The sequence below is a fragment of the Leucoraja erinacea genome, chromosome 5 (assembly GCF_028641065.1).
Source record: "Leucoraja erinacea ecotype New England chromosome 5, Leri_hhj_1, whole genome shotgun sequence".
In the NCBI taxonomy this organism is placed as follows: domain Eukaryota; kingdom Metazoa; phylum Chordata; class Chondrichthyes; order Rajiformes; family Rajidae; genus Leucoraja; species Leucoraja erinaceus.
The window spans coordinates 9,509,587-9,531,034 of NC_073381.1; the positions used below are offsets into that span (position 1 = coordinate 9,509,587).

Below are 21,448 nucleotides of genomic sequence, written 5' to 3' on the forward strand. Positions count from 1 at the left end.
CAGAACAAAAAACTTAACTAACTAAAAATAAAAAAAGAGAGAAAAAAACGGACAGCTGCAGGCTGGGCAGCCATACCATACAGGACGGCGCCCCCTATAGTTCCCAGCATTTTCCTGGCAGGCTTTCTTGAAAAGAGGCACAACATTTGCCACCCTCCAGTCTTCCGGCACCTTTCCTGTATTTGAGGACGACTCGTAAATTTCAATCAGGGCTCCACAATTTCCACTCTAGTTTCCCACAATGTTCTCGGATATATCTGATCAGGCTCTGGAGATTTGCCTACCTTCAAACACGACAGTGCCTTAGACAATAACCCTGAGTGCTCTCAAAACACTTCCAGTGACTGCTCCAATTTCCTCCATCCTACTGTTTTTCTCCTCGATAAATACAGAGGAGAAATACTCATTTCGTACCTTGCACATCTCCTTTGATTCCTGAGAGGTCCCATTCTCTCTACAGTTACCTTTTTCCCTCTTATCATATATCACAATGTTGGAAAAAAATCGTCTTGTCTTCTTGTTGACGTCCCCCCCACTTTGGCCCTGCGAGGAGCGAGGGAGTATTGTGTTCGGGATCCAGCCCTCCCCTGTGATGACGCCCCCCCACCCCTCAAACTCTACCCCCCTCCCTCTCTGCCCCCCATGCCTCCCGTGGGGGCTACGGGTGCGCTGGGGGAGCAGACCCAACTAGTCTGCACTTGTGTATTTATAAAATCTTTTGGGATTGTCCTTAATGCTACCCATCAGAGCTATCTCCTGACCCATTTTCCCCCTTCTGATATCCTTTTTTAGTTTCCTCCTTAGTTCCAGAAACTCCTCCAAGGAAGCACTTGATTCCAGCTGCCTATACCTGTCCTATGCATCCTTCCTGTTTTTGACTGTCTCAATTTTCCTCGTCAGCCAAACTTCCTTAGGTTTGCCTGCTTTGCCCTTCACTCTAACGGGAACGTACATTTTTAAAAACATCCCACTGGCCGATGTTCCTTTCCCCTCAAATAACCTGCCCCAGTCCGAGACCTTCCCTCATACCCTCAAAGTTGGCCTTACCAGAGTTGAGCATTTTAACATGTGGACCCAGTCCGTCCCTATCCATAACTATCTTAAACCTAATCGAACTGTGGTCACTGGTTTCAAAAAACTCTTCCACACACACTTAATTAACATACCCTTCCCAATTTCCCAATACTAGATCCAGTGTTGGACTCTCACGAGTGGGGGCATCTACATACTGCTTAAGAAAACGCTCCAGAACACTTTTGAGGAATTGCACCCCATCTAAACCTGTCACGCTATGATTTTCCCTGTCTATATTGGGAAAGTTAATGCAGCAACTTTCCCAACGTAGACTGGGATCACATTGGTGAACATGTTTGGTTTTAGCCAATAACGAAACGTTAGTTTCTGGGACACCAAACCCTTTAGTATCCACCACAACATAACGTTTGTGTTTATGGTGTGTAACACGCGTTGCAGTGTCCACTCAGATGGATGAAGTATTCTACTACATGACCAGGCGAATGAAGTGGAAACGGTGTTTGGAACTTTATTATTCCATGTGGTATTCATAAACATAGAAAGGAATAAGAAATGCAGGCACTTACTGTGCCAACCAGGTTACTGGTGGACACCACACGACAACCGTTACACAAAATGAATGTGTGTCTTCGGATGCCATTTTCGGAAACTTGTCATTAATATGCTATCTTTTCTTATTTTTTGTTGATACTATGCTAGTCATGAACTCAATAAAGTACTTGTCAGCATTTTTGAAGGAATTAGAAATTTAACCCCCTTGGTCACATTTTTCTGTGCAGTATTGTAAAAAGACACATATGGAAAATATGATATGCTTTCAAAATAAATCCATGTACTTATTATTTAAGTGTCAAAGTAGCAAGGCATCATTAAAAATGTTAGTCTCTGACCACGTAGCACGAAGATAGAATCCTTGCGTCAAATAGGTATTATGATATAAAAAGTCTTGGGCAACGCTCTTTGAGTAGCTATCTATTAAGACTTCAGAGTTTCTTTGGCCTTCGAAGGTCGTTCTATGTCATGCTCATATCATGCTTTGTTGTAATTTGGGATAAACCATTTTGAACACTTCAATCATAATTTACAATTTGGAAAGCATTTATAGCTGTTTCCTACCTGCTGGATTTAGTAGACTTGCCTCCAATTTGTGAGGAACTCTGGGAGGCAGCTTCATTATTGCACGGATCTGGTAAAACCTGCAGGAGTAAATGATATGTTCTGTAAAAATGTGAGTACATACAGGAATCAGTATTAATTAATTAACTACAGAATGAGTGAATAAACTTTAATTGGATTATATCATTAGGTACTCAATCATAATTTCCAATTTGAAAATCTGTATCATGCAGTTTAATAATCAGAAAAGGGAAAAATATAATTTCTTCTTGAAATGTAGCACTCCAACTAGACCCCTTACTTTGTAGCATACACATCTATACTCGCAGTGGCCCCCATAATGTTTGGGACAAAGACCCATCATTTATTTATTTGCCTCTGTACTCCACAATTTGAGATTTGTAATAGAGAAAAAAAAATAAAAAAATCACATGGTTAAAGTGCACATTGTCAGATTTTAATAAAGGCCATTTTTACACATTTTGTTTTCACCATGTAGAAATTACAGCAGTGTTTATACATCTCTCCGCTACCATTGGGCAGAAGGTACAGGAGCCTGAAATCTGTTACATCCAGGTTCAGGAACAGCCACTTCCCCACAGCCATCAGGCTATTAAACTCGCCAATAAACAGACTCTGAACTGTAACAGCCTATTGCACTTTATCTGCTTATTTATGTGTATATTGAACTGAACTGTTCTGTATTTTTTTTACAATACTCTGTTGTGCTGCAGCAAGCAAGTATTTCATTGTTCTATCTATTTACCTGACAAATGACAATAAACTCTCTCGACTTGTACGTTTTGGATCATTATCTTGCTGCAGAATGAACCGCCGGCGAAAGATTTGAGACATTTGTTTGAACTCGAGCAGATAAGATGCGTCTTTACACTTCAGAATTCATTATGCTACTACCATCAGCAATTGTACCATCAATGAAGATAAGTGAGCCAGTCCTTTCAGCAGCCATACATGCCAGGCCATAACACCCCCACCACTGTGTTTCACAGATGAGGTGGTATGCTTTGCATCTTGGGCAGTTCCTTCTCTCCTCCATACTTTGCTCTTGCCATCACTCTGATATAAGTTAATCTTCATCTCACCTGTTTACAAGAACTTTTTCCAGTGGTTGCTCTTAAGTACTTCTTGGCAAACTATAACCTGGCCAACCTTTTTGTGGCTAATCAGTGGTTTGCATCTTGCAGTGTAGCCTCTGTATTTCTGTTCATGAAGTCTTCTGCGGACAATGGTCATTGACAAATCCACACTTGTTCAGAAGACGGTTTCTGATCCGTCGGACAGATGTTTGGGAATTTTTCTTTATAATAGAGAATTCTTCTGTCACCAGCTGTGAAGGTCTTCCTTGGCCTGCCAATCCCTTTGCGATTAGTAAGCTCACCAGTGCTCTCTTTCTTCTTAATGATGTTCCAAACAGTTGATTTTGGTAAGCCTAAGGTTTGGCTAATAGTAAGATTAAACGAGAACTTACCAGTTTGAAGTTTGATCTTTATTTTAAGAGGAGTTATGATGAGGGATTACGTGAAAAGCCCGTCAGCCCGCATGCACATCAACCTTCAAAGCAGCAGTGTGGAGTCACAGACAGGAACCGATTGACCTAAGAATAGTAAGATTCAAGAAACTAGAAATACCAGTTAGCTTTATGAGGAAAGGTTGGGAGTGGAGGGCACGTAATCCCTCATCGTAACTGCTCATAAAATAAAGATCAAACTTCAAACTGGTATGTTCTCGTTTAATCTTACTATTTTACTTCGGAATCACGTGAGTGACTACATGAAGATTTTAAAGCTCTGTGACTCCGTGCCGTGGAACGAGTCCATGCGTCACAGTATAGTTGACAAATGAAGAATGGAAACTGTTCAGTCATGGCATTCGAACAATAACAATTTAATATAGAAAACAAACAATACAACGGTAGTCACCTCTCTACCCTAGAGGGACTATACAACTGAACTTAAAACTGAATTAGCAAACACGCTCCTTTTCACTAAGGGTTTATTATAAAACTTCTGAAGTAAATTTCTCAGTCAAACCACTTCTGTTATGTCTTGATGACATTAAATCTGGATGGCCCTAAACTTTGTAAATTTTAATGAAAAGAAAATAGAAGTGATAGTGTTTGGTCCCAATGGCTCCTGTGATCTTCCCCCTGTTGACTTGGGTCCCTTGGCACTGTATGTGAAGCCAATAGTTTTAAACTTGGGTTTTAAGATGGACAGTGATTTTAAATTAGATCGTCAAATGGGCGCGGTAGTTAAGTCCAGCTTCTTTCATTTAAGGCAGCTGGCAAAGGTGAAGCCCATTCTTGAACGACAGCATTTTGAAACAGTAATCCATGCCTTCATTACGTCTCGGCTGGATTACTGTAACGCACTTTATTTTGGAGTTAGCCAATCTTCCCTTGCACGTCTCCAGTTGGTTCAGAATGCTGCTGCTCGCCTTTTAACTGGAACACGTAAGAGGGAGCACATAACGCCTATTCTGGCCTCCCTCCACTGGCTGCCTGTGTACTTTAGAGTTCATTTTAAGATTATTTTATTTGTTTTTAAATCTTTAAATGGTCTCGCCCCGCCTTACCTCTCTGAGCTGCTTCATCCCTACGCTCCTGCTCGGTGCCTCAGGTCAGCTGATCAGCTGCTCCTGGAGGTACCGAGGTCTAAGCGGAAGCTCAGAGGGGATAGAGCCTTCTCTGTTGCTGCTCCGACATTATGGAACACTCTACCTTTGTACATTAGACAGGCCCCTTCACTGTCCATTTTCAAAACTAGTCTTAAAGCCCTTTTCTATTCCTTGGCTTTCGCCCCTGCATGAGACTTTGCTCTTGTTTTAGTGTTTCTATTATTGTTTTTTATTGTTTTTACTGTCTTTTAATGTTTTTATTGTCTTGTTTTATGTTTATGATTAGTCATGTACAGCACTTTGTTGCAACAGTGGTTGTTTTTAAAGTGCTCTATAAATAAAGTTCAGTTCAGTTCAGTAATCAGGACCATCCTGACAAATGACGATAAACTCTCTCGACTTGTATGTTTTGGATCATTATCTTGCTGCAGAATGAACCGCTGGCGCTGGCGAAAGATTTGAGACATTTATTTGAACTCGAGCAGATAAGATGTTATTTTATGAGGAGGTACGTGCTGAGGACCATCCTGCAGCCGACAGAATCTGGTCTAATGGAATGTCCATGCTTCTTGCTGCGGACGTTGCAGTAGCCCTGGTGGAATGAGATTTGAACATTTTAGTATCCACGCCAGCATGAAATAAAACTAGTTTAAGCCACCTGGAAATGAACTGAGTAGAAATCCCCTTTGTGTGGCTTCTTATGGCTGATCAATAATGCCAACTCCGAACCTCTAAGCCCTTTAGTGACTTTAATATATTGTCGGAGGTAACCCTTTAGTGACTTTAATATATTGTCGGAGGTAATGAACTACACACAACTCGGATCCACAGGGTATGCCATGAAATGTAATTTAAGTCCCGAGGACCCTGGTCTACTCTGTTTGATGTTGTCATAAACAAAAAAGGTGACCCCACTATCAGAGGTAAGCATCCTATCCATACGTAACTTTTGCAAGGACTGGACCCTCTGAGCTGACACTAAAGCCATCAGCATGACCACCTTGTGCGTAAGCCGGAGTAGAGACAGGGAAGAAGTCAAGTCAAATCAAGTCAAATTTATTTGTCACATACACATACGAGATGTGCAGTGAAATGAAAATGGCAATGCTCGCGGACTTTTGTGCAAAAGACAAACAACCAAACAAACTATAAACACAATCATAACACACATATTCTTTTACATAATAAATAATGGAAGGAAAAACGTTCAGTACAGTTAGTCCCTGGTGAGATAGGCGTTTACAGTCCGAATGGCCTCTGGGAAGAAACTCCTTCTCAACCTCTCCGTTCTCACCGTATGGCAACGGAGGCGTTTGCCTGACTGTAGCAGCTGGAACAGTCCGTTGCAGGGGTGGAAGGGGTCTCTCATGATATTGTTGGCTCTGGAGTTGCACCTCCTGATGTATAGTTCCTGCAGGGGGGCAAGTGAAGTTCCCATAGTGCGTTCAGCCGAACGCACTACTCTCTGCAGAGCCTTCTTGTCCTTGGCAGAGCAATTCCCAAACCAGATGGTAATGTTCCCGGACAAGATGCTTTCCACCGCCGCTGCGTAGAAGCACTGGAGGATCCTCGGAGACACTCTGAATTTCCTCAATTGCCTGAGGTGTTAAAGGCGCTGCCTTACTCACGAGTGCTGAGGCGTGTGACGTCCATGTCATATCCTCGGAGATGTGGACTCCCAGATATTTAAAACAGTTCACCCAATCCGCAGGATCCCAAGAAGGTGGAGACCATGAGCAAAGTGAATTAAGAACCACCCCTACATCCTAAATTTCTGTGTATCTGGGCCTAGGAGGGTTTGAATTGAAAACTCCCTTCATGAATTTACACACTAAAGGGTGAGAGCCCACAGACTGGTGTTCTGAGCTTGGTTGCAATTATGACGACAGCACACTCCTGGCACTATTCTGAGCACTGTAGCTTAATTTCTCATCATATTATTATTTTGAGAGAAACTCCAGAACATCTGTGATGTGCACTCCGTCATATAATATGTAAGACTGGTCACAGAACAATTCCCACTTCCTGATATGCAATGCATATTGTTTCTGCATACTGCTTCTCCACGCCACAGTCAACACATCCACCGTACGATCAGCTAGTCCCAGTCCGAGGAAAGGTCTTCTCAAAACCTGCAAATTAACAAATTCAGCCGATCATGCAGAGGATGTACTTCAACAGAACTGGGGTTAGTCAACAATGACCTGTGTTTAGGCACCTTCCACAGGTTATACCACCATGCCGAGAACGAGAGGGAATGCCAGAGGCAGAGTCCTGCTGAATCTTTTGCAGACAGTGAGTGACGAGGCAGAATGGGGGGAATGCGTAGAAAAACATTCCTCCCCAGTGTAGCGAGAATGCGTCTACAGCTACAGCCCCTGGGTCTGGTTCCCACGAAACATACTTTGGTAACTGATGGTTTAATCTAGAAGCGAACAAATCCATATCCAGTGTACCATACCTAGTAATAATGTTGTTAAATACTTCACCACCCATTCTGTGTTGTCATTGAATCTACGTGACCTGGTGCCCGCCACTGTGTCGAATCTACCTGGTAGGTAGATTGCTGAAACTCAAATGTTTCGAATAATGCACCAGTGCCAAATGAGGTTAGCCAATTTATCACAGGATACTGACTTGATACCACCCATGTGATTTATGTATGCTACTGCAGTAGTGCTATCTATCTGTAAGTGGACATGCAGATGATGTCTGTGTGCACAATAAGCTTTCAGACCATATAAGGGTGCGAGCAACTCCAAATAGTTTACCCCATGCACCTGTAGAAAAGATAGTTCATGCACATTCCATCTGCCACTGTAAACGGTATCAGTAGCTCCCCACCCCAAAGCACTTGCATCAGTCTGTAATACCACCGAAGAGCTTTCGATTGAAATATTGCCAGAATAATGGTCAAGATTGGCTTTCAACCACTGGAGCTCATCAATTGCTCCAACTGATAATTGCATAGCCCTGTCAAAGTGGCCCAAATTATTTTTTAAGTGCTTGCACCTTGTCTGTTTGCAATTGTTGATAATGAAGAGGTCCATATTTAGATGCTGGAAATGTAGCATCCAATTTCCCAATTAAACTTGCCACTTGTCGAATAGAAGGCAGCTTCTGTGCAATCATATTGCTGCAGGACTCTATTTACTTCAATCTCTTGCCCTCGGGCAAAGTCACAACCAGGTGATTGGAGTTAATAGTAAATCCCAAGTAATCCATGATAGTGGATGGAATCCACCTGGATTTTACTGGATGGATCAGGAACCTCAGCTTTTCAAACACAAGTTTTGTGGCTGAAACTGCTGAAATAGCTAATTCCATAGTTTTGCTGATGATCAGAATGTCATCTGGATAAGCCATCTATCTATATATATATAAAACTCAAATCAGTCCGCCTGCAGTACGGATCCCTTCCTGCCTTTTGATTCGTTGACGGCTGCTTTTGCTTGAACACTTCGCCTATGTTGCAAGACAGAGGAACTTTTCAATGCTGCATTAGGCAGGGATTTTTTCTAAATTGAATCTTACTTTTACGGCTTCCCATTGGATCCAGTGGAAAATTGGGTTCAGGACACATTGGGGGAGCAGACCCAACGGGTCTGCACTTGGTCTAGTGTGCTCTTAAAAGAGCCAGCGCAGGTTTTAATATTTTTGTGAACAGCCTAGGAGCAGAGGTCAATCCATTAGGCAATATAAATTGCCATCCCTTGGAAATTTCAGGAACTGACTGAATAATTGGCCATAACATCCCAAAGCATTTCCATTTTGAAATGTTTGTACTGCACAAAAGTGTTTAATTGGGTTAAATCCAATATAATGTGGCCACCCCCATCCTTCTTTTCTCTGGTGAAAATATTGGACAAATTGGTGCGTCTTGTGCCTAGTTTTCTCAATTACCCTTTTTTCACACAGAGTTTCAATTTCAGACTGAACTTCCAAATCATCCCTTTTTGAACGCACAAAGGTACGGCTTGGAGCATGCTGTGTGGGTAGCAGCGCACCGGCAAACTCTATTTTAAACCCGTCACCACTGTGCAGTATGAACAAATCAGAAGTTATCCAACGCCACTCATGCAAAAAGAAACGTAACCTACCACCAACATGCGATAATTCTACACCTGGTATGTTACACTGCGAACCAGACCCACCTACCTCCGTGCTAGATGGATTTTTGCCAGTTATTTCCTTCCCAGATGTTTGGTGTTTTGGGGTGCTTGTGGTCGATAGCTGCGCATCTTCATTGTGGATTGGGTCGGTCCTTGTCCTAAAAAAGACTTCGGTCCAATTCTTCCCGACCTCATTGGTTGCACAGCCGGTCTTGTGCTGGGTGAAGAATATGGTTGGTGCCGACGAAACGATGACGACGGCTTGTTCACTGGTGGAGCCCGAAGTAGCCCCACAGCCTTTGCCTCCTCGTTGAGGTCTTTTACCTGCCTGGATAGGTCTCAAACAGTAACTTTGGCGGCTGCACATTGCTGGCTTTACACAACCCCGCAAACTTGTGGTTGAGAACGGGACGAATGGCATTCTTGTGAAAGCAATTGATTTCAAAGTGTGCATTGCACAACAATGCCATTGCGTCCCGCTGACCATCCGACAATGTGCTGCCATCCACCGACCTGGCGAAAGCTGTCATTCCCGACCCCAGCAGGTGGAGAATCCTCTGCAGCTTCAATTCCTGGGTTTTAATACCAGGTATGGTTCCATATGGAACTATTTACAACCGGTACCTTCAGGGACGCACAGTTGCTGGGTGTGTGGTACCGCATGGTTGTTTCCATCATAACCTGCTCCTGCAGCTGGTGGGAGACCGGGTAATTAATGCTTACCGCCAGCTCTTCGTTCAGCGGCTCTCCAACAAGCGACGGCACCGCAAATTTGGATATCATGTTTGGCACCTCTGCTTCCCGTGGGTCCCGCACCGAGCGGTCCTCTGCACCGGACTCGTCCGCACTCCCATCTTCGGATGGGGAGACGTAATGCAGCCCTGCAACAGGCGCTGCTGCGGGTCCCCGAGCCCCGCTGTGGTACGACTCCGGACCACGGAGCGTGCTCTGTTGGAGCATCTTCTCCATAAGATGCTCCACTCGGGAAAGGCGCCCAGCCAACCTTCCCGCTCTGGGAGGCGAATCCTCCCGGCCAGACACGTCCGAGTCTACAATCCTGTTGGACTTGCACTTTGCTTTCCCCCGCGGGGTATGCAAAGTGCTATCCTTGGGCACCGAGCCCGAAGTCGTTGCCTGAGCTGTCAGCGACCGTGATGGTGAAACTAACTGCCGACCGCTGACTATACGGTTTACACGGTCCTCTGAAGCGGTTGTCCCTGCAGTCTTCCAGACTTCACCCTCACTTTTTCCATGCTGTAACGATAGAACAAAGTTTTTCACCTGCAGACTAAGCTCCCGCACTTACCTGGGGTCTTTTTAAAAGGACCACTGCTGGAGCTGCGCGCCAGCCAGTCAGTCAGCGCGCCATGTGTTTGACGTAATGATGCGCATGTGGGCTGACAGGCTCTTCACGTAGTCACTCACGTGACTCAGAAGTAAAATCTCTCTACATTTGTATTCTTGTTTCTCAGTCTCATAATGGCTTCTTTGACTCATTGGCACAACTTTGGTCTTCATGTTGACAAACACCAATAAAAGTTTCCAATAGTTATGGAAAGACAGGAGGAAAGACTAGGTGCTCTCTCATACCTACATTAATGAGGCAATTAAACACGCACCTGAGCAACTACAAACACTTGTGAAGCCATGTCCCAAACATTATGGTGCCTTGAAATGGGGGGGGAGGGGCTGTAATTTCTGCATGGTGAAATGTATAAATATACCCTTTAATAAAATTTGACAACGTGCATTTTAACCACATGTGATTTTTCTATTACAAATATCAGATTGTGGAGTACAGGCAAATAAATAAATGATGGGTCTTACATCAGGGTGATGGCAAAAGCAAAGTATGGAGGAGAAAATGTAGGATCCACTAAATCTCACGTCCGAAAGTAAAGTACAAGCGACACCAAGCTTTGCCAAACACCTTGTGGTTAGTTTAATCAAATCTCCTCATTGCTCCTCGTGTCCAGATAAGCCTGTTAGTCCGTCTGCTCTTGGAGTTCTCTCTCAGCTCTCGACCCTCACATGACGCTGCTCGTTACCAGGCAACGGGAACAAGCTGTACTTAAAAACCACGAGGGCATGAAGTCGCCACAGCTCCCCACTTAGCCACCAAGTCACACAAGGTGGTGACTGCCTGGCTTTGTCTTGCCCCATAACGGTCTGGCGGATTGATTTTACGGCCTGATCTCGTTTGGCACTGCAGTGTGGGAGGTCTTTACAAGAAGTGTTCGTATCCTGTGACTTCGCCTGCTACCGAGCAGTGAGGTTGTCGGTTGGTTCTCGACATATGCTGGCTTTAACCGGTCGACGAATACAGTGTCCGTTTTTCCATTCCGATTGATTGCGAAACTCTTAGGTAGGCGTTGGATGACTTGGTACAGGCCATTGTATGCTTGCTGAAGAGATCGGCGGACGGCGTCGTGTCAGACCAAAACGTGTGCAGCTTTGGAGATCAGCAGGCATGTAGATCATTGCAGGTGTTTGCCGCGTCGGTGTCGGCCTGAGTAGCTGTGTATGTCGCCGTAATCGATCAACATATCTGTTTGGGTCATACAATCCATCTGTGGGAATTGGTTCGACAAATTCGCCGGGCAGCTTCAGAGTTGTGCTGTAAACCATTTCCTCCGACGAACATCCTAGGTCTGCTATATGAATGCTAGCAGAACCAGAGGCAACCGTTCACTCCAGTTCGACGCGTCACCTCCGGCTGCCAGAGCGGCTTTCAACTGGCGATGGAATCGTTCAATCAGGCCGTTCGCTTGTGGATGACACGCCGTCGTTCGAATCCGGTTCGTACCTAAAAGGTTGGTTAGTATGTGGCGGTCCCTGGGGGCTAGGCCACTCCTTGGATCATCTCCCTCGGCTATTGAGGGACAGGGGCGTTGATCTGCCACGGGGTTTCCCCAAGATCCCTCTCGGGGTGTGAATGCTCTCGCTGTGTGATTAAAGACTACTGTTTGAAATTGCCTGGCGTTTGGCCTTTTCCTGACCTCGTCCAGGCCGCTACAACTGGTGACCCCGCCGTTCATCACACGTTGTGATGGATAACAACGGCGTTGCACTGGTTCCAGCAGGGAGAGGCACAATTTGCTGTGCGAGTGATAACTGTGGATGAAACAAAATACTTTTACCTGGTCAGCGCGCTTGACCAAGCGACTGTGAGGCGAGTTAAGCCTTACCGTAGAGCCCCCCATTAACTAACAAATATAGGGGCCTTATAAGGAATTCCTTATCAAGAGGTTTGGCCTTAGTGAATCTGAGTGGGCAGCTCGGTTTCTCGAATGGAAGGTCTGGGCGACTGCCAGCCGTCTGCCCTCCTGGATGACATGCTCGCCCTAATGGGGGACCACGAACCTCGTTTCCTATTTAAATTCGCTTACCTGCAGCAGCTCCCTCCAGACATCCGCCGGCAGCTTGCCAAGGATCCCTTTACCGACATGTAGACGCTGGCCGAGAACGCCGACCAGCTGTGGATGTCCCTCCAGCGGGACCTGGAATCGCTGGCCGTCCTTCTCGCGGCGTCGGGAGGCTCAGAGCAGGTCGGGGCCGCTATCCACCGCGTCTCCGCTGTCCCCAGCCGGCTCCCACAGCAAAATCCGCCCGCCATCGGGCATTCCACTGCAGGCACGTCTTTTCAGCACGGCCCGCCTGCAGTTCCACCCAACGCCAGCAGAGAGTGTTGGTGCTATTATCATCTTTGCTGGGGAGCTGCAGCAAGGCAATGTCGGTCACGCTGTTCGTTCCCGGGAAACGAAGGGGCTGGTCGTCAGTGAATCCTTCGGCGGCCGGTTATATTCATCGCGTCTTCACCTGGGATTGCCGAACTGGGGGTTGATTCCTCATGGACATTGGTGCGGAAGTGAGTGTTCTGCCTCCCTCCATCGCTGACATCCGTGCGGGCAAAAGTGGCCCCCTCCTCACCGCGGAGAATGGGAGTGCTATTCGCAACTATGGGGTTCGCACCATCTCCCTCAACTTTGGCCGCAGCTGCTTTTCGTGGGAGTTCGTCATTGATGACGTTTCCCAGCCGTTGCTGGACGCCGACTTCCTTCGAGCCACTTCACTGTTCGTCGATGTTAAGCAGCAGCGCCTGGTGCACTCCGTCACGTTGGAGCCGGTCTTCCACATTGGTGATCACGTATCATGCCCTGATGGCCCCATCGTCCATGGATGCGACTTTCGCGCGCATACTGGCAGATTTTCCGGACATCCTCGAACCCCACAAGCACAGGGTGGAGCACCATATTCCAACTACCAGCCCGCCTGTGAACGCCCGGGCGCGTCGTCTCCCGCCAAACAAGCTTCGTCTGGCTCGGGAGGAGTTCTGCCTGATGGAGGCGATGGGCATCATGCTCCACTCCGATAGCCCATGGGCATCACCGCTCCACATGTTCCCTAAAGTGGAGGGGGCTGGCGCCCGTGTGGGGATTACCATCGCCTGATTGACGCGACCGTTGCCAACAGGTACCTGGTCCCACACATTCAGGACTTCAATGACCATCTGGCCGGAGCACCGGTGTACTCCAAGGTGGACCACGTGCGAGGGTACAACCAAATTCTGGTCCACCCCGATGATATTCCGGAGACAGCCATTATAACGCCATTTGGACTGAGTTTGTACAGATGCTGTTTGGTTTGAAGAATACTGCGCAGACCTTTCAGCGGCTTATGGACTGTGTGTGCGCCACGGCCTGGACTTCGTATTCGTGTACTTGGATGACATACTCGTAGCCAGTCGCTCGCGGCAGGAGCACTGCATTCACCTCCGCCGGCTGTGTCAGCACCTCAGTGATTTTGGTTTGTCCATCAACTCGTCCAAGTGCCGTCTTGGGGTGATGGCTATCGACTTCCTCGGCCACCACGTAACTCCACAGGGTTTGGTGCCTCTGCCGGCCAGGGTGGACGCTATCCGCCGGTTCCCCCGTCTGACCACAGTTAAGAAGTTCGTGGGGATGGTCACCTTTTATCACCGTTTTTTGCCGGCACCGGCCACAATCATGCGTCTGCTTTTCCACCTGATTGCTGGTCATTGCAGAGAGGTTGAGTGGTCCGACAAAGCAACAGCGGCATTCGAGAGGCCCTGGCTGGGGCCACGATGCTCGCCCACCCACGAGAGGACGCCACGACCGCCCTGACGGTGGACGCTTCTGAGATTGCGGTTGGGGCAGTGTTGGAGCAGCTCGTTAACGGATGTTGGCGGCCACTTGCCTTCTTCAGCAGGCATCTCAGTGGTGTTCAGCGCCGTTACAGCGCTTTCGACCGCAAGCTCCTTGCCCTGGATCGCGCCGTACGCCACTTTTGCTACTTCCTGGATGAGAGGCCTTTTACTGCATTTACGGATTATAAGCCGCTAACCTTCGCGTTCACCAAGGTTTCAGACCCGTGGTCGGCCCGGCAGCAGAAGCAGTTGGCGTATTTGTCCGAGTACACCGCCACCATCCGTTTCGTTGAGGGCAAGTACAACAGGGTGGCCGACGTCTTATCGCGACCAGCAGTCCACGCAGTTCTCCGTCGCGGAGGATATTAATTATTCCCCCCGGGCAGCCGCACAGCTGGTCGACGAGGAGATGGCCACCTATCGTATGGCAGTTTCGGGCCTGCAGTTGGAGGACGTTGTCTGTGGTCCTGGGGGCGCAACGCTGCTGTGCGATGTGTCCACTGGACTTCTGCGACCCATCGTCCCTGTCGCCTAGCGGCGCAGGGCGTTTGAGGTGCTTCATGGGCTTGCGCATCCCTCCATCCTGGCGACAACGGCCCTGGTAACCTCCCGCTTCATGTGGCACCGGCTGCGGAAGGAGGTTGAATATTGGGTGCGCACCTGCATCTGCTAAGGTGCAACGACAGGTGCTCGCGCTGTTGCAGGAGTTCACCATCCCTCGGTAGCGGTTCGACCATATTAATGTGGACATCGCGGGGCCGCTGCCGCCGTCCCAGGGCATGACCTAACTCTTCAACATCGTGGACCGCTTCACTCGGTGGCCTGAAGCCATTCCGCTACCTGATTCCTCAACGGCCACGTGCTCGAGCCTTGGTGGCACACTGGATCGCCCGGTTCGGTGTGCCACTGGACATAACATCCGACCAGGGGCCTCAGTTCACGTCGGAACTGTGGTCGGCCATGGCACGCCTCCTGGGGGCTCGCCTATAACACACGACGGCGTATCATCCGCAGGCGAACGGACTGGTGGAACGGTTTCACTGCCAACTCAAGGATGCCCTGAAGGCACGGCTGAATGATCCGGACTGGGTGGACGCTCTCCCGTGGGTTTTGCTGGGGATCTGCACTGCACCGAAAGAGGACTTGGCCTCCTCCTCCGCCGAGTTGGTGTATGGCTCTCCGTTGACTGTGCCCGGGGAGTTCATTCCGCCGGCACAAGGCCAGGTGGAGCAGCCTTCGGACACTCTGCAACGTTTTCGGCAGAGGGTGGGCAAGCTGGCGCCGGTGCCCACGTCTCGTCATGGGTCCTTCCGTCCGCACGTTCCCTCTGCTCTGGAGGACTGCCAGTTCGTCTTCCTGCGCAGGGATGCTCATCAAATACCTCTCCAGCGGCCATACGAGGGTCCCTTCCGAGACTAGCGCATGGCTCATCTACATTCGTCCTGGACCACGTGGGCATGAAGTTGCCACTAGAAGGAACTGCCCAAGACCGAAAGCATACCACCTCATCTGTTAAACACGGTGGTGGGGGTGTTATGGCCTGGGCATGTATAACTGCTGAAGGTACAGGCGTTACATACAGAGGATATGCAACAAAATACTAAACATGCCTACTTTAATTTACATGACATTGCTATGCCCCAAACATTATGGCGCCTTAAAATGAGGGGGACTAGCTATAAACACAGCTGTAATTTCTACATGGTGAAACCTTACAGAGAAAGGTTGAACAAGTTAGGGCTTTATTCTTTGGAGCGCATAAGGTTAAGGGGGCACTTGATAGAGGTCTTTAAAATGATGAGAGGGATAGACAAAGTTGACGTGGATAAGCTTTTCCCACTGAGAGTAGGGAAGGTTCAAACAAGGGGACATGACTTGAGAATTAAGGGGCAGAAGTTTAGGGGTAACATGAGGGGGAACTTCTTTACTCAGAGAGTGGTGGCTGTGTGGAATGAGCTTCCAGTGAAGGTGGGAGGCAGGTTCGTTTTTATCATTTAAAAATAAATTGGATAGTTATATGGACGGGAAAGGTATGGAGGGTTATGGTCTGAACGCAGGTGTATGGGACTAGGGGAGAATACATGTTCGGCATGGACTAGAAGGGTCGAGATGGCCTGTTTCCGTGCTGTAATTGTTATATGGTTATATGGTTAAAATGTATAAAAATGGCCTTTATTAAAATCTGACAATGTGCACTATAACCATATGTGATTTTTTCTATTACAAATCTCAAATTGTGGAATACGGAGGCAAATAAATAAATGATGGGTCTTTGTCCAAAACATTATGGAGGGCACTGTAGGAGTGTATAAGATCGTGAGGGGAATAATTAGGGTGAATGCACAAAGTACTTTACTTAGACTAGTGGAATCAAGAATCAGAAGACACAGGTTTAAGGTGAGAGGGGAAAGATTTAATAGGAACCCGAGAGGCAACTTTTTCGACACATAGGGTGGTGGGTATGTGGAACGAGTTGCCAGAGGAAATAGTTGAGGCAAGTACTATAACACCATTTAAAAGATATTGGGACAGGGACATGGATTGGTTATGTTTACAAGGATATTGGAAATCAGTTGTGGCCTGCCTAAATGATTACCGCCCTGTCGCCCTAACCCCCGTAGTGAAGTGCTTTGAACGCCTGGTTAAACCTCACATTACTGCCAGCCTCCCCTCATCGTTAGACCCCCTCCAGTTTGCCCATCGCCCCAAACGTTCTACAAAAGGTGTCATCTCTACTACGCTGCACACAGTACTCACTCATCTGGAAAACAAAAACACCTACGCCAGAATCCTGTACATTGACTTCAGCTCAGCCTTCAACACCATCATCCCACAGAGACTTGTGGAGAAACTAACCCTGCTGGGCCTCAACACCACCCTGTGTCACTGGATCCTGGACTTTCTGACAGAGAGACCACAGTCAGTCCGTGTTGGCAAGAACACCTCAGGCTCGATCACACCGAGCACTGGCTCCCCTCAAGGCTGTGTGCTCAGCCGGCTGTTGTTCACACTGCTCACACATGACTGTGCTGCCAGATTCAGGGACGACAGTATTATTAAATTCGCAGATGACACCACAGTGGTGGGACTCATCAGTGGAGAGGAGGAAACAATGTACAGGGAGGAAGTGAAACAACTAGTGGACTGGTGCGGCAACAACAATTTAGAATTAAACGTAGATAAAACAAAGGAGATGATTGTCGACTTCAGGAGGTCGCAGCCCAAACACACACCCCTCAACATCAGTGGCACCACGGTGGAGAGAGTGGAGAGCATAAAGTTCCTCGGAGTGCAAATCACAGACAGTCTCACCTGGTCCAGGGACATCACTGGGATTGTCAAATGGGCCCCATCAGCGACTGCACTACCTGAGGAAACTCAAACAGGTCTCACTTCCCACCAACATCCTCAGGACTTTTTACAGGGGCACGATGGAGTCTGTACTCACGTACTGCATGAACACGTGGTAGTCCAACTGTAACTGCTCAGACAGGAAGTCTCTGCAGAGGGTAGTGAGGGGAGCAGAGAGTATCATTGGCATCTTGCTACCCTCGGTACAAGAACTGTTCCAGAGCCGCTGCCTGAAAAAAGCACTGAGCATAGCAAAGGACAGACTGCACCCACTCCACACACATCTCGATCTCCTGCCATCAGGAAAGAGATACCGCAGCATCAAAACCCGGACAACCAGACTGCTAAACAGCTTCCTTCCACAGGCTGTGAGGCTGCTAAACAGTCACTCCACCTGATTCTGCTGCTTTTGCACTGATAATTTAATAACTGGCACTGAGTAATAACTCTGGCACTGGCTCAGGACACTTAAATCAGCTGCCCTGGACATTTTATGACTGTTTTTTTTCACTTGTATTTTAATGTTGTCTTTTTTACCTGCACTTTTTTTAAAAACTATTCGTACTGTTTTTTTTTATCAGGAACTGGATTGTTTTTATTTATGCGTGAAATGTTTAAGTTTTTATGTGCGATGCTCCGGTATTCCCTGAGAAACGTCTTCTCATTTTGCACTGTACAATTGTTGCTTTGCATGATGACAATAAAAGGATGATGATGATGAAATATCCGCAGATGGGATTAGCGTAGATGGGGCACTGTGGTTAGCATAGGCAAGTTGGCCTGAAGGGCCTGCTTTTGTGCTGTATAACTCTGACTCTATAAACGTCAGGAGATCGCAGTAGTGCTAATCTATTTATATGGACTAGCAGCCTTCAGCATTGGTTTGTGTAAATTCTAATTTAAGTATCTTAATATATTTCAAATGTTTTTGATGATCCACAATGCTGCCTGGATGCCAAACGTTGGGTTGCCAGATCTGTTGCGAGCCGATTAACATGATTGTTTTCTGTATGCAGACTGTACATATGTCCACTTGGCCATTTCAGACGAATTTTAAGAGTGAAACATTTAGGACTGTTCTTCACCCCTGAATCAGATTGGTTTCTTGACAATTCACTAGTTCTCTGGACACCATCACTAATCCCGACAGGCCGCATGGCAGAAGGTCACATCCCGACAACAGGCCTGGTTTTCTGCCTTGGGGACAAGAACCAGTCCAGGGAGGATGCTGTCGAGCCTGGTGTGCTCGCCCCATAGACCGGAGAGGAAGTCGGATTGATAAGCGGCGCAGCAGCAGTACAGAACCACGATGGTGGAGAGGGCTGCTGGATGCCCTGCAGTAGTCTAAGGCTATGGCCAGTGGCCCGACATGCCACATTTGCATCCCAACCGCAGGCCCACTCTCTAGAAGGCAGTCAAGCCCAGCCCCTCCTCACCCTGTGGATCGGGAATTGTAGAAGAGGTGGAAGGAAATGGCAATGACGGCGGACAAAGGGCCTGGTGAAAGGAACCAGGGGGAATCTTACCTTCTGCTTCCTTGAGGTTGGCTGCCGGGAAGCACCCCTCGGGGGAACAAAGGCTGAATAGGGCCAAGCGTGGAGAGGGATATCGAATCACGGGTTGACCGAAATGGAGGCGGCGTCTGCAACGGGTTTTGTGGCCAGCTGCAACTGGGACTGTAAAATGGCGTCTCTTGCATTTGGACTCAGTGAGCTGTTCTGTGCATACTGTACTGACCGCGGTGATTGTGTTTATGTATTGGGATAGTCTTGCTGAGCTGTATGCAAAAAATGTATTTCACTGTACCTGGTACATAGGACAATAAAGAAACCATTGAACCATATTGTTACATTATTCACCGTTCCAGAATAAAAATAATTCCAGATTAAAAATAAAACATTTAATCAAAAATAAAACAAGCGACAATGGTATTTGAGCTGGGATGGTCAAAACAGGCTCTGCGTGTTGACAAAGAACTATTGTGACTGAACAACCCAAAATCTTTGCTGCAGAAATGTGGGTCAGCAAATTAGAGGTAGTGATGGTTGTTTCATGTCATTATTGGAGATTAGAATACAAAGCCATTGATTTTCTATGCGATGGAATAAAAAACAGTAACCAGCATCATATTTCATGCATTCATTAAAAGCTGGTTATAGGATTATATATTTAAAGGCCAGTCTCAATTTCTTCAATTGGACGATGCGTTGAATTGGGAGCTTTAAAAGCATGGTGATAGTGCCAAAAGATGAAAAAGGTTTAGTAAGTTATTTCTACCATTAATTAGAATATGCATTGAAAGTATCTGATGAAACATAATAAAGCACAATCCTAGTATTTGCTGACCTGTTTAGTAACAGCTTCAATTTTGACAGATTATTAGGTAAAGAACTGTTAATCCAAATGATTTGAGCACCACTGCAACAGGCCATTAGAAACATAGAAACATAGAAAGTAGGTGCGAGAGTAGACCACCAGGTCCGTCGAGCCCGCACCGCCATTCGCTCATGGCTGAACACTAAACAGACACACTTACCCACAAACAGTAGACACAAGACACAGAACACAAGACACTACCCTCCCCTTTATACCGCTATCACCCCTCTCCACCCCAAGAACCTCGTGATCTCCTGGGGGAGGCAAAAAACTATATTTATATTGACTATATTTATATCAAGATTCCTCTTATTTTCTCACTATAGCAATTAATTAATTTAGTAAAATTTTAACGATCAAACATCATATCCAGAACCAAAGTAAAAAGTTGTCCAACGAGTATTTACCCCCTCTGGAAAAGGTCCACGTTATAAAACTTGTGTAATTCCACCGAGAATTCCACTGTGGCTTGCACTTCGGTCATCTTTTTATTTTAGAAAGTTCCAAAACATTAGGACAGCACCATGATTATCTTTAAGAGAGTAACATATTTGGTTAACAAAGAAAGAAAATAAAACATCCAACAATTTTAGAATTAGGAAAATACTTCTAATATACTGCTTACCTTGGTTTAGTTATTTTTGACGACATCATGGATATTACCAACAATTTTTCTCTATCTGATGCTTCATGGTTGCTGTTATAAGCACATTTCAAACAGCTGGAACAAGATAAACATGACAATGGCTAAATTTATATCATGCTTTTCAATTAATGCATTCATGAAACCAGAAACAATAGCTTGTCCATAAATTCTATGTATATAATAAATATAAGGACTTAAATAAATTATTAAATGTAGTTTTTTGTTCCACTTGGTTGTTTTAAGACCAACTGTACCATCACCTGTCATTGTGCTCAGCTCTGGAAATGTTGGTGTCCAATATATCAGTTCAATTGAATAGTCATACAGCAGTGAAACAGGTCCTCAACATGTCCTAGCTACACTAGTCTCCACCTGCCCATGTTTGACCCATTTTCCTCTAAACCTGTCCTATCCATGTACCTGTCTAAATGTTTCTTAAACGTTGCGATAGTACCTGCCTAAACTACCTTCTCTGGCAACTCGTTCCATACAGAAACCACCCTTTGTGTGAAAAAGTTACCCCTCAGGGTCCGATTAAATCTTTCCCCCCTCATCTTAAACCCATGTCATCTGGTTCTCGATTCCCCTACTCTGAGCAAGAGGCTCTGTGCTTCTACTCAATCTATTCCTCGCATGATTCTGTACACCTCTACTAGATCACCCCTCATCCTCCTGTGCTCCAAGGAATAGTTCTAGCCTGCTCAACCTCTTCCAAATAAGCATCAGACCTGCATTTTAAGCGCACAGAAAAGTACAAACGGCTGCAATTCTTTCTGCACAAGGTAATTCAGACAGGTTAACAATGAGGCAACTTGAAGGCAAATAAACTTGAAATTAACCTGTTCCCTTCTGTCCATCTCTCCTTTTGGTTCTACATTTCATTTCTTTCCTTGTCATATGCCACCATTTGCACCCTTTTGTCTTTTTCACTTATCATGTCCAACCTTGCTTACTATTTCCACCCTTCTCTCCCTCACCTGACTCATCTAGCAATCAACCCCTTCTTAC

At 46.5% G+C, this 21,448-nt stretch overlaps 2 protein-coding genes across 9 annotated transcripts in view; both read right to left on the minus strand.

Moving 5' to 3' along the window:
• sdhaf4 (succinate dehydrogenase complex assembly factor 4) overlaps nt 1–21,448 on the minus strand; it is a 139,505-nt gene that overhangs the window by 90,954 nt on the left and 27,103 nt on the right. The window lies entirely within an intron of this gene.
• fam135a (family with sequence similarity 135 member A) overlaps nt 1–21,448 on the minus strand; it is a 117,264-nt gene that overhangs the window by 72,658 nt on the left and 23,158 nt on the right. For 5 of the 8 annotated variants that reach the window (XM_055635027.1, XM_055635026.1, XM_055635025.1 and 2 more), the window contains 4 exons: nt 20,420–20,515; nt 20,202–20,326; nt 18,945–19,195; nt 2,152–2,231 (listed from right to left, as the gene is read on the minus strand). In XM_055635027.1, the coding sequence (XP_055491002.1) occupies nt 2,152–2,231; nt 18,945–19,117 (253 nt within the window). In that variant the 5' untranslated portion in view covers nt 19,118–19,195; nt 20,202–20,326; nt 20,420–20,515. The remainder of the gene's footprint in view (nt 1–2,151; nt 2,232–18,944; nt 19,196–20,201; nt 20,327–20,419; nt 20,516–21,448) is intronic. The other 3 variants (XM_055635031.1, XM_055635030.1, XM_055635028.1) reach the window with 1 other exon arrangement.